The sequence below is a fragment of the Erigeron canadensis genome, chromosome 3, assembly GCF_010389155.1.
Source record: "Erigeron canadensis isolate Cc75 chromosome 3, C_canadensis_v1, whole genome shotgun sequence".
Classification (NCBI taxonomy): Eukaryota; Viridiplantae; Streptophyta; class Magnoliopsida; order Asterales; family Asteraceae; genus Erigeron; species Erigeron canadensis.
In genome coordinates, this window is record NC_057763.1 from 18375287 (window position 1) to 18391230 (window position 15944).

General features: G+C 36.9%; 1 protein-coding gene across 1 annotated transcript; it reads right to left on the reverse strand.

Moving 5' to 3' along the window:
- Positions 1-10170: 10170 nt before the first annotated feature.
- Positions 10171-12195, reverse strand: LOC122591620. Its single transcript, XM_043763880.1, has 3 exons — positions 12037-12195; positions 11068-11940; positions 10171-10962 (listed from the first exon to the last, which is right to left on the reverse strand). The coding sequence occupies exons 1-3, from the start codon at positions 12193-12195 to the stop codon at positions 10171-10173; spliced, it is 1824 nt and encodes a 607-aa protein (XP_043619815.1).
- Between the last annotated feature and the right edge of the window lie 3749 nt (positions 12196-15944).

Genomic DNA, 15944 nt, shown 5'->3' on the forward strand with positions numbered 1-15944 from the left:
CAGAGGAGCCAACAGACGTCCCATAATAGTAGAAACAGGAACTGTAGCCTGAATAGGATCAGACGAAGGCCTAGGAGCAACAAGTGGCGGCACTGGCTCTTGACGAACTGTAGACTCCGAAGCAGTAGGAATCGTAACAGTTGTAGCCTCACTAACAACTTGTGCACGAGAACCAATTCCTCGAATGATAAACTTTGGTCTCGACCTTCTCTCCCCAATAACAACACCAGCAGCAAAAGGAGCAGACACAGAAGCAGGAACATCAGAAACTAAAGCTCTTAAAGCAGCAACCAATGGAGTATCACCAACAGTAGGTGCATGAGATCTCTCTATGGCTTCAGAATAAGCAACTCTCTATCAACTTCAGCTTGAGATCTTGCATGTCTTCTTCTTCGCTTCGGCAGTCTTTCTTCCTCTTCTTCATCTTCTGAATCCTCAAGAACATTAACCGGGACTTCAGAAGGACCTACATCAACATCAACTGGAGCAGAGGTAGAAGTAGAAACTCCAGTAGATGGTGGTACAAGATTTGTAGGATCATCAATATCCTCCTTGAGAGCATCCATATCAGAATCATGCTCTAGATCACCAGCATACAGAGGAACATCATTTAGTCCCTCAAACTGATCAGCTTGTTCTTCATGAGGATCTTCTTGAGCCTGATCATCACCACCACCAGCAGCAGCAACGGGTTCTTCATCCTCCCAACCGTGTCTGGGTGCAACATAGTTAGGATTAAGCAAATGTCCGAACAGAGGTGGATTATCAACATGTATCGGAACATTTCCACCCGACAAGTGCTTCAAACTTTCAACAAATGCCTTATAAGTAAGACGACCTAAATTGAACGTAGGACCGTCAAATGGCAAATCAGCTGCAAAGTGACGAATTATGATCATCACAAATCTTGGAAACAGAAAGAATTTCTTGTCTGTACCAAATGACCTCAACTGCTTCTCTAAATTATCAAAAATGTACTGAGAAAAGCTATATGGCTTGTTCAGCACCAAGGCAACCATCTGAGAAGCATTAAGTATATTCATCTGGTCATAGCCTGTACTCCAATGACTAATGGCCCTCAACAAATAGTAAGCAAGAAGCTTCCATTTGCCACGAAGATGATTCCTGAAGTATGGGTGAGAAATAGCTCCAGTATACCCCATACGACGTAAAGCACCGTCGCAGAAATCCTCAGAAAACTCAGTCGGACCTTGCTCTATCACGACATCACCCAAGTGTAAAATTGTCCGTAAGTCCCCAGCCGAAAAAGAGAATGAACATCCTCCAACAATAGTGCGAATGTATGTAGGAGCACCCATTTGCACTGAACGGGCTGAGTTCCAAAACTCCCGAATGAGACTAATTACCAATGGAGGGTTCTTTGTTACTGCAAAATGAACACGAGAACGTGCAAGAAATTGTAGGACACCGTGAAACTCTGAAGTGCACCCCGTCTACGTAATGCTGAGATCGAGTGCAGCATTGTGCTCCTTGACGAACACACGAGCGTTGTTACCTTGTCCTGCCATACCTGCACAAAAACAAACAAAAACGACAAGAAAAACAAAGGTTAGAATAAACAAAAATGAAAATTAGGGTTTTGGTTTGTCTGCTTCGTGATGACGTCATCACGAGGAGGATTTCCCTCGTCGTGACGTCAGCACGAGCCAAGCATTAACCCAGAACACGAAGTAAAAACATCTCCATTTGATGTTAAAATTGATCAAAATCAATGCATATCATCAACTTGGACTTGTTGTACTTCGATTACATACCCAGAAACTGATTAAATTCGAATTAAGTAAGCACGAAGTGAATGTTCTTCGTGCTTCGTGTGAATAGTGACCGAACCATAAATACTTCATTAATCTTGATTTATCAATTGTTTACTTAAATTTCTGTTAGATTTAACATGTTTAAACGTCAATTAATCTAATTTTAAGTCCAATTTAAGTCCAAATCATCAAAAATCAAAGATCTAATTCGTGGTTCGTCCGAGTTACTGTTCACGCGAGGTAAAAATCAAAAATCGGGCATTATAACGACTTAAATCGTATAAGTTTTGGAGTTAAAACATCAATTCACTATCCTAGATTATGAAATTACCACTAAATCTGGATAATAATCAAGAAAAAGGATGAAATCGATCGAAAGAAGTGCGAATGAATAGTAGCACGAAGGAGACGAAGTTCGTGTGATTTACTTAGGGTTAATTTCGAGTAATTGGTAATTAATGAATAGTAATAACCCATATATATATTCGAATCCACATGGGCCGGGCTGAACACGCAGTTCGTGGGCTTCGTGATGACGTCAGCACGAGGTGATTTCGAATTTTCAGCACGAGCTTCATTCCTTAGCCAAAGTTCGCGAATTTTCCGAAAATGTAAACATGGAAAAATTCCAGAAATTCCAGAAACATAAACCTGTAGATACTCGTTACTAAAAACCTGTATCTACTCGAATATACAATCAAAAATCATCCGTACTAACTTGTCATCACAATAATGTATCAAATAAATCTTACATTATTATCTTGACATAAAATCGATCATTTCTTCATTGATGTTTAACTCAACAATGCAAATCATTTTAATGTAAGTTTGCATTACAATACATAAAAATATCATATCAACAACCTATCACATTACATCTTAGGTTGTGATCTTGATAAAACAATGATAACCTATCACTCTAAGTCTTAGGTTAAATTACAAGACAATCCATCCTTGTAACACAGTCTGTAGAAGCAACTTCTAATAGGCTTTTATTGTCCGTCGCAATGCAATCCCAATAAGCAAGCGAAAACAATTTTGCCTTCAATCACAATCTGAAATTTTTGATGCCAACTATATTTAAAATGAGTTTATTATCTGGAACCTACACACTTAACAATAAAAATATCATAAATATGTAGAACAACCAAAAACTTAACCTAATAATCATTACAAGATCTAAGGCGAGTCCAATATTTGTCAAGCATATTTATTAACCACAAACAATTGAAATTTCAAAAAAAAAAAATTACTTGAAACACATTCAAAAATATTTTGACTTTTCAGCTTTCAAAACATTTCAATTTCTAAATTAAACAACTTATGTATTAATTAGAAAATCCATCTTTTAAACATCAATACCGTAAGCAACAAGACTTATATAATTCACCAAGAATTATAACTTTTCATGCTTATTAAATCTCCCGTGCAATAAGAACTAGTTTGACACACAAACTAACACTTATTACAAGAATAAAAATAAAAAGAAACAAAATAAAAATAAAAATAAACTAAAAATAAAAATAAACTAAGCTACTTTATTTATTTACAAGAAATTCTAAGTTTCTGCAGATTAGATCAGATTAGCATTTACATAAGTCTGCAAGTGAAAATAATTCTCTTATTATTAATTATGAACAGTGATTCAACCACAATTACCGGTATATTTGTCCTCTTAAACACTCAGTACTTCCAGTTTCCTTTGAATTATGACACTTTTGACATACCCTGGCCAAGGACAGTCACCATGTAACCCGAGTAGCCTAATATGCCATTGAATAGTTTGCGAACTTATGTGATCCACATTCAGATATACTTCCGTAATTGATACAAGCACTAAGATAACAAATATTCAATATATATTCAAAAACATCCTTAACAAATCATGAGACACTTTTTAGATAACAGAATTCAATTACTTTGTGATTTAACTTATTTGCTTTTGCATTTCATTATTTATACGATTAAGCAGACTTAAAAGCTAAGTATTCTCACTTCTAATCATCTGACAGCATTAACTTAAATCTCCCCATATTTTTGTCATTTTCTCATTTTTCACATTTTAATGATTTTCATGACACTAAGAACTCCTTTTGTATTTTTATGACTCTAGCTATTTACAGACACAAACTTACAAAATTATTTCTTTGAGAGATTTAATATGAATAAGCATTCTTCATCCCATTGAGAAGAATTAACTTCTCAAATCGAGTCTTATCAAATGTTTTGGTATACAGATCAGCTAAATTATCATCGATTATAACCTTTTCCAAATGAATTAACTTCTTTTGGGCACAATCACGCAAGAAATGATGTCTAATATCAATATGCTTGGTGACCTTATGCATGACAGGGTTATTTGTAATGTCTATAGCTGACTTATTGTCTATTCGAATAGGAGTATCAAGAAAATCCATACCGTAGTCACGAAGTTGTTGCTGAATCCACAATACCTGGGAACAACAGCTACCAGCAGCCATATACTTTGCCTCACATGAAGACTGAGCAACACATGTCTGCTTCTTGCACTGCCACGATACTAATCTTCCTCCTAACAACTGACAACCTCCAGTCGTAGACTTTCTGTCATTGTTACAACCGCCAAAATCCGAATCAGTATATGCAACAAAATCAAACGTTCCTCCCATTGGATACCATAGACCAAGCCCTTGGTTTCCCTTAAGATAACGTAGAATACGCTTTGTTGCAGTCAAATGTGACTCTTTCGGACTAGCTTGAAATCTAGCGCAAAGACAAACAGCGAACATAATATCTGGACGCGAAGCAGTCAGATACATCAATGAGCCAATAATAGCACGATAATAAGTTGCATCCACAAGTTCATCTTTCGGATCAAGAACTCCTAAACCATGATTTTGCTGAATAGGAGTACCATATGTCTTGGACTCTAGCATTTGAAACCTCTCCAAGATGTCATCGACATACTTAGACTGGTGAATAAAGAATCCATCTTTCCTTTGATCTATTGTAGTCCGAGGAAAAATTGTAATTCCCCCATAGCACTCATTTCAAATACATTTTTCATGCTCATCTCAAACTTTTTGCACATCTTTATATTAGATGAACCAAAAATGATATCATCTACGTAAACTTGTACAGTTAGATAATCTCGCTTCTTCCACTTGATAAACAATGTGCTGTCTATCGATCCTCTTGTGAATCCATTTGTCAACAAATGGGTCGACAACTTTTCATACCACACTCTGGGTGCTTGATGCAATCCATAAAGAGCCTTATCCAGTCGATATGCTCTTCTTGGATATTTCGGATCTTCAAACCCCGGTGGTTGGTGAACATATACTTCTTCTTTGACTTCACCGTACAAGAAGGCACTCTTAACGTCTAACTGATACACCTTTATACCTTTGAAACTTGCAAAAGCTAAAAATAACCTTATAGCTTCAATCCTAGAAACTGGTGCAAAAGTTTCGTTATAGTCATATCCTTCTCATTGTGCAAACCCCTGAACAACCAAACGTGCTTTATTTCTGGTAATGATCCCTTTGTCATCTCGTTTGCATTTATATACCCAATGAGTTACAATCGGTTCTTTACCTCTAGGCACATCTACTAACTCCCAAACTCCAAGTTTTTCAAATTGAGCTAATTCTTCTTGCATAGCTTCAACCCAACATGGATCTTGAAGTGCTGCCTTAACATTCTTAGGTTCTACTTGTGAAATGAAACCAGAATACAAACACTCAGTTATCAATCCGGTGTCTTTCACTTCACAAAACAAACTAGTTAAATCCTTATTCAACTGATTTCTAGTTCGAACAGGTTCTGTAGCATTTCCAAGAATATTTTCAACTAGGTGATCCTTATTAATTCGATATTGAGGAATCGAATCAACATTCAAACTTTCTCCTAAATTTGTTCTAATCTGAAACTCAGGAGAGCTAAAATCATCTTCCGATTCTTTAGAATAGGATCATCATCAGGCAGTGTAACCTTCGATGGAGTAGGTGGTGTAGTGTTTGCAGGTTCATTATTATCTGAATCTAGTGTCTTATCCTTGTCCTTACCACTTTCATCAACATCAGTAGTAGACTGAACGTTAGCTGGAGTAGTATCGACATTTCGAGTAGGCGGAGATATAGGAGTATTATCCATGTGATCTCTTAAAATAATCACATCATCAATTGTCTCAGGATCTGAATAAGAATCAGGAACATGTAGTGAACTAAACACACTATCGTAATCAAAGTTTTTGCCACTTCCAGAATGAATAGCGGGCTTATGACTGACAATCTTGACATTTGTTCCCAAATCAACTTTGTCGGTCTGTTTGTTGTAAACCCGTCGAATTGATGTTCCCGGTTTAGAACCCATGAGAAATCCCTCTTCAACCTTTGAATCAAACTTTGACTGAGGTAGATACTTCAAGAAAGTACACGGTACACCAAATGGTTCAACATTCTGTAAATTTGGTTTCTTCTTATGTAGAAGCTCATAACATGTCTTATTATGACGCTTAACTACAGTAACCCTATTTAAAATATGACAAGCTGTATTCACTGCTTCCGTCCAAAACATAGTAGGAAGCCCTGAATCTGCAAGCATATATCCGGTTGTCTCGATTAGAGTCCTATTCTTCCTTTCAGCAACTCCATTTTGTTGTGGTTCATACGGAGAACTGTATTGATGTTGGATTCCCTTTGACACCAAAAGACATCCATCACATTAATCTTGAATTCAGTTCCGTTGTCGCTCCTGATTCTCTTAACACGAACTCCATAAATGTTTTCAGTTTCGACAAAGAAATTTATCAAAATCTGCGGAGTTTCATCTTTCGATTTATGAAAGAATACCCATGAGAATCTCGAGTAATCATCAGTAACCACCAAACAGTAATACATCCCACCGATACTTCTTACATTTACTGAACCAAATAAATCCATGTGAAGTAATTCGAAAGGATTGGCAATAGAATTTTCTTGTTTCGGTTTATGTGTAGACTTTTCCTGTTTACCTTTCAGACAAGGTACACATTTGTCTTCCATTCCAAACTGTTTCATGGGAACGCCGTCAACTAAACCATGTTTGACAATGTCATTCATCTTTCGGAAATTGATATGTCCCATTCTTCTATGCCATAGTAACGATTCAGATCCGTTTGCTTTTGATAACAAGCAAACAAATTCCTCTAGATTATCAACACCTAACACAAGGCCATAGATGTCTCTCTTCCTAGGAGCTTTCAGAAGGATCCAGTCTTCAGGAATAACATATCCTGGTTTCAATATAAGTGCTTCTTTCTCATTAAAATGGACAGTGTTACCCTTGTCACAAATCTGAGAAACACTTAATAAATTATGTGATAACTGTTCCACATAATTGACTTTCTCCAACGTAATCTTCCCATTGACAACATCACCTTGGCTCGAGATGTTGCCGCCCTTGGGACCTGCGAAACTAACATACGAGCCATTTACATCTTCATAATTGGACAACACGTTCTTGTCCCCTGTCATGTGCCGAGAGCATCCACTGTCAACATACCAAAGACTGATAGGCTTCCTTGGTTCTCCCTGCACATTAGACGATAAGATGGTTAGTTTCTGAAGGGAACCCAAACCTTTTGAGGTTTAGGTTTGCCGAATTCATCTCTAATGATCAATTCGGTCCAATATCCATCGCTCTGTAATGGAGCCTTGGATGAAGATGGTGTCACAGACTGTTTCTTAGGTGAAGTGAAACGAGTCTTAGGAGATGAATTCCTTCGTGAGTGAGTACCAAATCTAGGTTGACTTCCTAATCGATCATAGAATTTAGACGAACTATTAATTCTAACAGGAGGGGATCGATTTTGTTGAGTCATATTCCTAGGTGAATTACTCCTTTGAGGTGTACGAGAATGACTCGAACTTACACTAATAGAAGTAGTATTCTGTGAAGGTCCTTGTCGTTTTGGAGTCTTAGATCTATTGACACTAATCCTTTGATTTGTGACAATAGACTCTCTATATTACACATTTCTAAGTAACTTAACATAATTTTGTGCATTTTTATTATCAGGATGTCTTTTTGCATACTCCTCATAATAATCCTTTTTATATGCACTCATAAATTTTGGTGAAATTACTTGTTCAACTAGTTTACCCTTCCCTTTAGGATTAGGAATATCACTAACATCCTTTGACTTGACTTGACTGTCATTCTTAGGATTCTTGACCTTCCTATTTGGACATTCAATAGCTATATGGCCTTTCTCACGACAAGTATAGCATTCTGTACTTGTTGTTTTCTAGATTGACCATTCTCTATTTCAGGGATTGGTATACCATACTCCTTCATTTCATTTATGGTATCAAGCGTCTGTATTGCTTATTCCATATTTGTTATTGGTTTAAAAGGAGCATAATGTCTATTATTGTACGAGAACTCAACTAGAGGAAGGTGAATATCCCAGCTTCCCCCAAAGTCCATCACATACGCCCTAAGCATATCTTCCAAAGTTTGAATAGTACGCTCAATTTGGCCATCGGTTTGAGGATGGTAAGCCGTACTCAGGTCTAAACGTGTTCCCAATGCCTTTTGCAATGACTGCTAAAATCATGATGTGAAATGACTATCACGATCAGATATAATAGACATCGGAATTCCATGCTTTGCCACTATCTCCTTTATATAAATCCTTGCCAACTGTTCATTGTGTAGCTTTCACGGATGGCTATAAAATGTGCAGACTTCGTCAATCTATCTACTATCACCCAAATCTTGTCATGTCCACTACTAGTTCTCGGCAGCTTTGTAATAAAATCCATGGCTATTCTTTCCCATTTCTACTCGGGAAGTTGTGGTTGTACTAATAAACCCGGTGGTTTATTATGTTCAGCTTTGACCTTCAAACATGTTAAACATCCACTGACATAACTGGCTATATCCCTTTTCATTCCTGGCCACCAATACAAATCCTTAAGGTCGTGATACATTTTGTCAGCTCCCGGATGAATGGAGTATCTCGTACTATGTGCCTCGTCCAAAATCACTGTTCTTAATCCACATGCAAGTGGAATCCATATTCGTCCTACAAAGTACAATACTCCATCCTCTTTACGCTCCATCTGCTGATCTAGATCACGCAACCCTTCTTTTTCTACATTGATATCCTGCAATGCTTCCTCTTGAGCCTGGATTATCATTGTTTTTATATCCGAGTGAATCGCCATGATCATTGTTCATACTCTTTTCAGCTTAATTCTTTCTTTCCTACTTAACGCGTCAGCCACCACATTTGCCTTACCCGGATGGTAGTGAATCTCACAATCATAACTAAATAATTCAATCCATCGCCTCTGTCGCATATTCAACTCCTTTTAATCGAAAATATGTTGGAGACTCTTGTGATCGGTGTAGATTACACTTTTTGTTCCATAGAGATAATGCCTCCAACATTTGAGTGCAAAAACCACTGCACCAAGCTCCAAGTCATGGGTGGTGTAGTTTTTCTCATGGATTTTGAGTTGCCGAGAGGCATAAGCAATCACTTTACCCATTTGCATTAGTACACATCCCAACCCTTGATTTGAAGCATCACAATAAACTACAAAATCATCCGGACCGTCGAGAAGGGCTTAATAGGAGCGTTACATAATTTTTCTTTTAGTGTTTGGAATGCTTTTTCTTGCTTATCTCCCCAATCAAACTTCTTATCCTTTTGGGTTAACTGAGTAAGTGGTTGAGCGATTTTCGAGAAGTTAGCGATGAATCATCGATAATACCTGGCCAAACCTAGAAATGAACGAACCTCTGATGGCGTTTTAGGAGTCTTCCAATCCTTAACCGCTTCTATCTTACTGGGGTCAACATGGATTCCTTCACTATTCACAACATGACCAAGGAAATGAACTTCTTGTAACCAAAAATCGCACTTCGAAAACTTAGCAAACAATCTCTCCTTCCAAAGTAGTTCAAGAATCATTTTCAAATGAGATTCATGTTCTTCTTTAGACTTCGAATAGATTAAGATGTCATCAATAAATACTATAACAAACTTGTCCAGATATGGTTTGCATACGCGGTTCATCAAATCCATGAAAAATGTAGGTGCATTAGTCAAACCGAAAGGCATGACTAAGAATTCAAAATGTCCATATCAAGTCCTGAATGCTGTTTTTGGAATGTCTACTTCATTAACTCTGAGGTGATGATATCCAGACTGAAGGTCTATTTTCGAGAAGAACTTCGCGCCTTGAAGTTGATCGAATAAGTCGTTGATTCTAGGAAGAGGGTAACGATTCTTAACTGTCAGTTTGTTCAACTCCCGGTAATCAATGCACATTCGAAACGAACCATCTTTCTTCTTGACAAACAATACTGGTGCCCCCCAAGGCGAATGACTAGGTCTGATGAAGCCTTTTTCTTGGAGCTCTTAGAGTTGATTTGACAGCTCTTGCATTTCACGTGTTAAACGGTATGGAGCTTTGGCAACTGGGGTCGCTCCGGAAATGAGATCTATGCGGAATTCGACTTGTCTTATAGGTGGTAATCCTGTTAGATCTTCGGGAAAAACTTGTGGAAAATTCCGTACGATAGGAATATCTTCGAGTTTCTTCTTGTTAGCCTGAATTCCCATGAGGTGCTTCTGATTTTCCTCCGCCCGCTCACCATATATAAGCAACATGTCACCATTCCCTAACGGTATAAGGACCACCTTCTCATAGCAAACTATCTCGGCTCTATGCTTCGATAGCCAATCCATACCAATAACTACGTCAAAACTTCTTAGCGAGAAAGGCAGAAGGTTAATACTGAACAGATGACCCTCTATTTCTAAGGCACAATCACTAACGATTTTATCGACTCTAACAAACTTCCCATTAGCTACTTCAACTAAGTAATAAGTATTCAAACTATTGGCCTCTATATTTAGGTGTGACATAAACTTAGTAGAAACAAAACTGTACTCAGCACCAGAGTCGAATAATGTTGTAGCAAAGTGATTGTTTAAGAGGAACGTACCCGTCACAATATTTGGGTCTTGACGAGCTTCATTTGCTCCCATGACAAATGCTCTCCCACGGGCTTGGTTGGCATTATTCCCTTGAGTCCGATACCCTCCAATAGCTACCACTTGAATCTGATTGCTAGCTCTCTGTCCCTGATTATTTCCTTGATTCTGAGTTCCACCAATTGCTAGTATTTGATTGGGATTATTACCCCTCTGACCCCATGCTCAGTTCAAATTTGGACATGTGTTGCGGTAATTGTTATGACCACCGCACTCATAGCACGTCCCACGGTTATTTATCGGGTTAACAACATTCACCAGAGCCACCTGCTTGACTCCCGCTCGACAATCCCTAGCAAGGTGCCCAAATCGGTTGCAATTTGTGCACAAACGGCAAGGTAAATTTTGGAAATGATGGAAATGACATTTTTCACACTTTGGAGCAGGACCCGTATATCCATTCTTAGTCGTATCAGTTGCCATCAACCCCTTTGCCACTTTAGCCTTCCTGTTATTTCCATCAGTATTCTTTGACCCACTTATCTCAGTAGCATCCTTCCTTTTCTCATTAACCTTAGACAATGACCCATTCCTCACCATTTCATCCGTTAATGATCCTGCCTTCTGAATTGCACTTTGAATCGTGGTTGGCTCAGTTGCTGACACAAGCCCACGAATTTGGGGAACAAGACCATAGATGTACCTCTGGATCCTCTTTGATTCAGGTCTAACTAGATGACGTACTAGTTTGGCAAGCTCATGAAACAGATCAGTGTAAGCGGCATGTTTAGCTCCTACCATGGAATGATTCCAAAATTCATTTTCCAACTTCTGCATTTCATTTTTCGGACAGAATTCTTCCAACAGTAATTCCTTAAACTCATCCCATGTCATCCCCACAGCCGCTACTCTACCCCTAGCTTGTATCTCAGTGGTCCACCATGTCAATGCTTTATTAGTCAGTGAAACTGCGACATACTTCACCTTTTGATTCTCTGCACAGTTGCTAATATCCATAACAGCTTCCATTTTCTCTATCCATCTAGTGGCTGCCAATGCTCCTCCATTGCCATCAAAATCTGGTGGCTTACAATATTGAAACTCCCTATAGGTGCACCCATTATTACCTCCTCCAATATTATTGTTGTTATTGCCATTCACATTACCAACACCGACATCATTATTATTATTCTGATTGTTCTCATTATTGTTATTATCATTTTCATTATTGTTATTGTTATTGTTATTCTCATTATTGTTATTCACATTAAGAACAACAGTGGTCACTTGAGTAACAATAGCAGGAATAGCGGTAGCTATTTGCTGAGCGATCATGTTTGCAATATCCGGATTGCCACCATCACCTTCTCCATCATTAACCCCATTATTTCCACCACGACCACCACCTCTACCTCCACGTCCTCCATTTCTTCCTCCTCTATTCATTTTCTACACAAAGAGAAAGGATTTATAAGTACTTGATGATGACTTTCTATAAATAACTACTACACATGGCAAAATTTCTTACACCTTGTCCAACTTGTTAATTGTGTTGAGTTTGATCAGCAAACTTGGTCATATAAGCGCATGTGTGTTGTGATGTATTTGTAATTACGTTGCGCACCGTAATTACAACTACATCCCACCACACATGTTTTTATCGTCCAAATTCACATATCATAAATTCAACACATCCTTCATAAATAAATGCCACAACACACATAGATCCATAAACCAAGCACGACATTTCTATAAATCAATCAACCTAAAATTTCATAAATCCAAGAAATATCCAAAGCTTTCGAATGAAGGAATCCAATACATAGGAATAAAATCCAAAAACTAAGAAAATAGAAAAGAAACAAATGCAAGTTTGATAGGATTCCTAGATAGTCCTTAAAGGCTAACCCTCCCACACGCAAGTGGCGTCATAAGGGGAGTTGTAGGAAATGGTGGGAGGATAAGGAGCTTGTTGTCGTGATGGTCCGATCTGGCTCTCTTGAGAGCTTACTGAGCTGTTAGGACTATAACTTCTGTTATCTTTTATCGCAGCCTCCGTTATCTTTTCCTTATGAACTCTTTCGGGGTCTACCTTAGAATCATAGTCAGGGTCTTCTTCTGGCTCACTCTCAGAGTCGACGATTATAACTGTCTTAGGGTAGTAGTTAGTGTATCTGACGGTTCACTTTCAGAAGGAACTCTAGGCTTCTGAGACGGTTCTTGAGCGGGGTTTTCCTTGTTAGCTGCGGCGTCCCTTTTACATTGTCGACGGGCGTATATGTCCCTCCATATGCAACTCTTACGGGCTGTTTTCTTTGTACGTGCCATGGCTAAGTAAAACTAGTTACGTTAATGTAGGAGTCGAAACTTTGCACTACTCTAAGCACATAAAGCTTCATCATAATTAGCAATTAAACGCATATATAAGGCTCACATAACTAGTGCTATCTAATGAAAGTACTCACACATATACGATGCATAAATAGTTCCTATAATGTACACTATATGAGGGTACTTAGGTTATAGTCTAGGCCAAACCACCTAATTCTCTATAACCACGGCTCTGATACCAATATGTCACACCCCACCTTAGGCGGAATTGTAGGATATGACAAAAAAATATAACAATAGCACATGGACTTTATAATAGAGTCATACTAAATGAAATTCAAATAAATGTAAATTCCACAAGCGGAAAGTTTAGGCAACACGCCTCAAATATCAAAAGAAGTAGTAAATTGCAAATAGAGTTCAATGTTTCAAATGCAATCTAGGAGTCCATGAAGGATCTCTTTATTGGTCTTCCTAAAGTCCATAAGCTCACTCTCCTTAAGCATTGTTATTACCTGAAAATGAATGCTCGAAAATGTCAACATAACGTTGGTGAGTTCGTAGGTTTAAAGGAATACAAATGAGTTTGTTGTGCTCGAAAATATAAACATGTAGCAGCCTGTATGCAATCCAAATACCGATCAATGCCATCATAGTTATCCAACAACACAATTCCCATCACTCCTGCCAACAACTCAATCACACACTGTAATACCAACAACTACCAGCTGGAGTATATAGTTGGTCGATAGATTTCATATAGTCTTCAATAGATATCAACAGACATCTATTGCATCATAGAATCAACACAAACAAGATAGCATACACAATTCATAATAACACGTATTTGTCCAAGAAAACAAACAAGTTTTGGCACAACTAGTAAAGAAATGAAAAATGTTTTGAGCATCATTTTCCCCCAAATAAATAAAATAAAAAGGGGTCACGAAACTCACCTCAACAAGCAAGCAGTTATGCAAGTCCAACAAGATCGCTAGAATCTACACAACATATATATATATAAACAAGTTACAATTATGGACATGGTCAATAACCGTTCATTGTAACCCGTATTTGATGAAATACACATATGGCTACTTTCAAAATATTCACAACTGATTTGTCATATATTATTAAGTTACAAGTCACATAACTTAATATATAATATTTGTTTTAATGATTTAAGATTAAATTCTACAAGTTCATATTCACTGAAATTTTTGGTAACTTTATCTATTTTTTATTAGGATGAAACGACCAATTCAAGTTTTCAAATCTTAACTACTGTTATCTTAGAGTGTTATAAACCTACATAAATTTTTACTTAATTTATTTCGCACGTTAACTATTTTTAAAAATTCCATAATCATAGACTAGTCAGAAAATTCACTGTTTGCGCGAAGAAAGTTTTATAAAAGTTAAGGGTCTTCGAAGCTTCAAAAAAATCCAAATTTTTACTGTATACTCTTAACATCTTAGAAATATCTCTGGAAAAAAATTAATCTTCCAGTTCGTAGAATCGACCAAGATTTGACTATTTGAATTTGACCTAAATCTGTTCGGAAAACTCAGCTTTGCGCAGTTTTGTTATAAAATTTGTTTGATAACCTTAAACTTCATATTTTGACACGAAAACACTTCCACCAGAAAGTAGACTTCTTGAACTTAATTTTAGACACCAAAAACGTGACTTAACCATTTTCCATGACCAAGATACGACCTTTCAAAATTAACAAACCGAATCTGTCCAGATTCTGAAATAACCTAAACCTATTGTTTTAAAGACTACTAAAACTAATATTTATATATAAACTTTCAAATCTTTCCAACACCTATTTACATCTGTTATTATGATTTCCATGCATTCATAATTGGATTTCTTTAATTACATTAATTATTATGCTACAATAAATACGTAAACTTTTAATATTAATAGGATTTATACTTCAAGCTTTTGATTTAACCCTAAAAAAACCGTTTCATTCATTATTATAAATTTGCCATAATATATATTCATCAAATAGGTTACTTATAAATAAAGATTAATAAATAAAAAGATATGCTTATATATATATATATTATGAAAAGAGAAAAGATTAGTAATTTACCCTAAGATTGAAGATCACTCCTTAGATACCTTGACAACACAAATAAAATATAATTGTTAGAAATATAAATGGTGGTGCTTAGTTGTAGTTAAAAACATTGTGTGCTTATGTACTAATTGTAAGGTTGAGGGGGAGCTTTTGTAAGTTTCCTTAAAGTATAAATACCCCTCAAACCTGCCTTCCTTGTAACCTGATAACTCATTTCTCACACATTTTTACAGATTGAATGTAATCAGATCATTCCATACACATATCTTTCTCTCTCAAGAACACACACTTACACACACTAACCACCATTGTTGAACATCTAACTTCCGCATCAAAACACGAATCATTTGCAGTTTTACATTTGGTATCAGAGCAAAACAACAATCTGTTGAAGATCCAGAACAAATTCTTTACAGATTTGTGTTGATTTTGTTCAAAAGTTCAAAATTCGTGTTCAAACAAAACCATCTCTGCTATTCATCATTTCTATATCAATTTTCACTTAATTTTCCTGTTTTTGTTCACAAATCCATTCTAAATCATCTCAGAAAACATCATGTTAAATTTCAGAATCCAATTCACTATATTCATCAAGTTGATTTGAGTTTGAATTTGAGTTGATTTGAGCTATAATTTTGTTTCTAGGGTTGTGCGCGATCATATTCTGAACATTTTCGCTTTTGAATCAAGTTCTAACTATTAAAACTGAGTGAGAAAATATAGATTTAGTGATTCTGCACGACTATTTTGTCTTATCTGCTGTTCTTG

Bases quoted from the DNA above. Each gene is read 5' to 3' on its own strand.
- LOC122591620 (XM_043763880.1), bottom strand. From the start codon at position 12,195: ATGAATAGAGGAGGAAGAAATGGAGGACGTGGAGGTAGAGGTGGTGGT. The intron at 11,941-12,036 runs GTGACCACTGTT...GAGAACAATCAG, and splicing joins TTCCTGCTATTGTTACTCAA to AATAATAATAATGATGTCGG. The intron at 10,963-11,067 runs GTGAATGTTGTT...GCATGGGGTCAG, and splicing joins GAGTCAAGCAGGTGGCTCTG to AGGGGTAATAATCCCAATCA.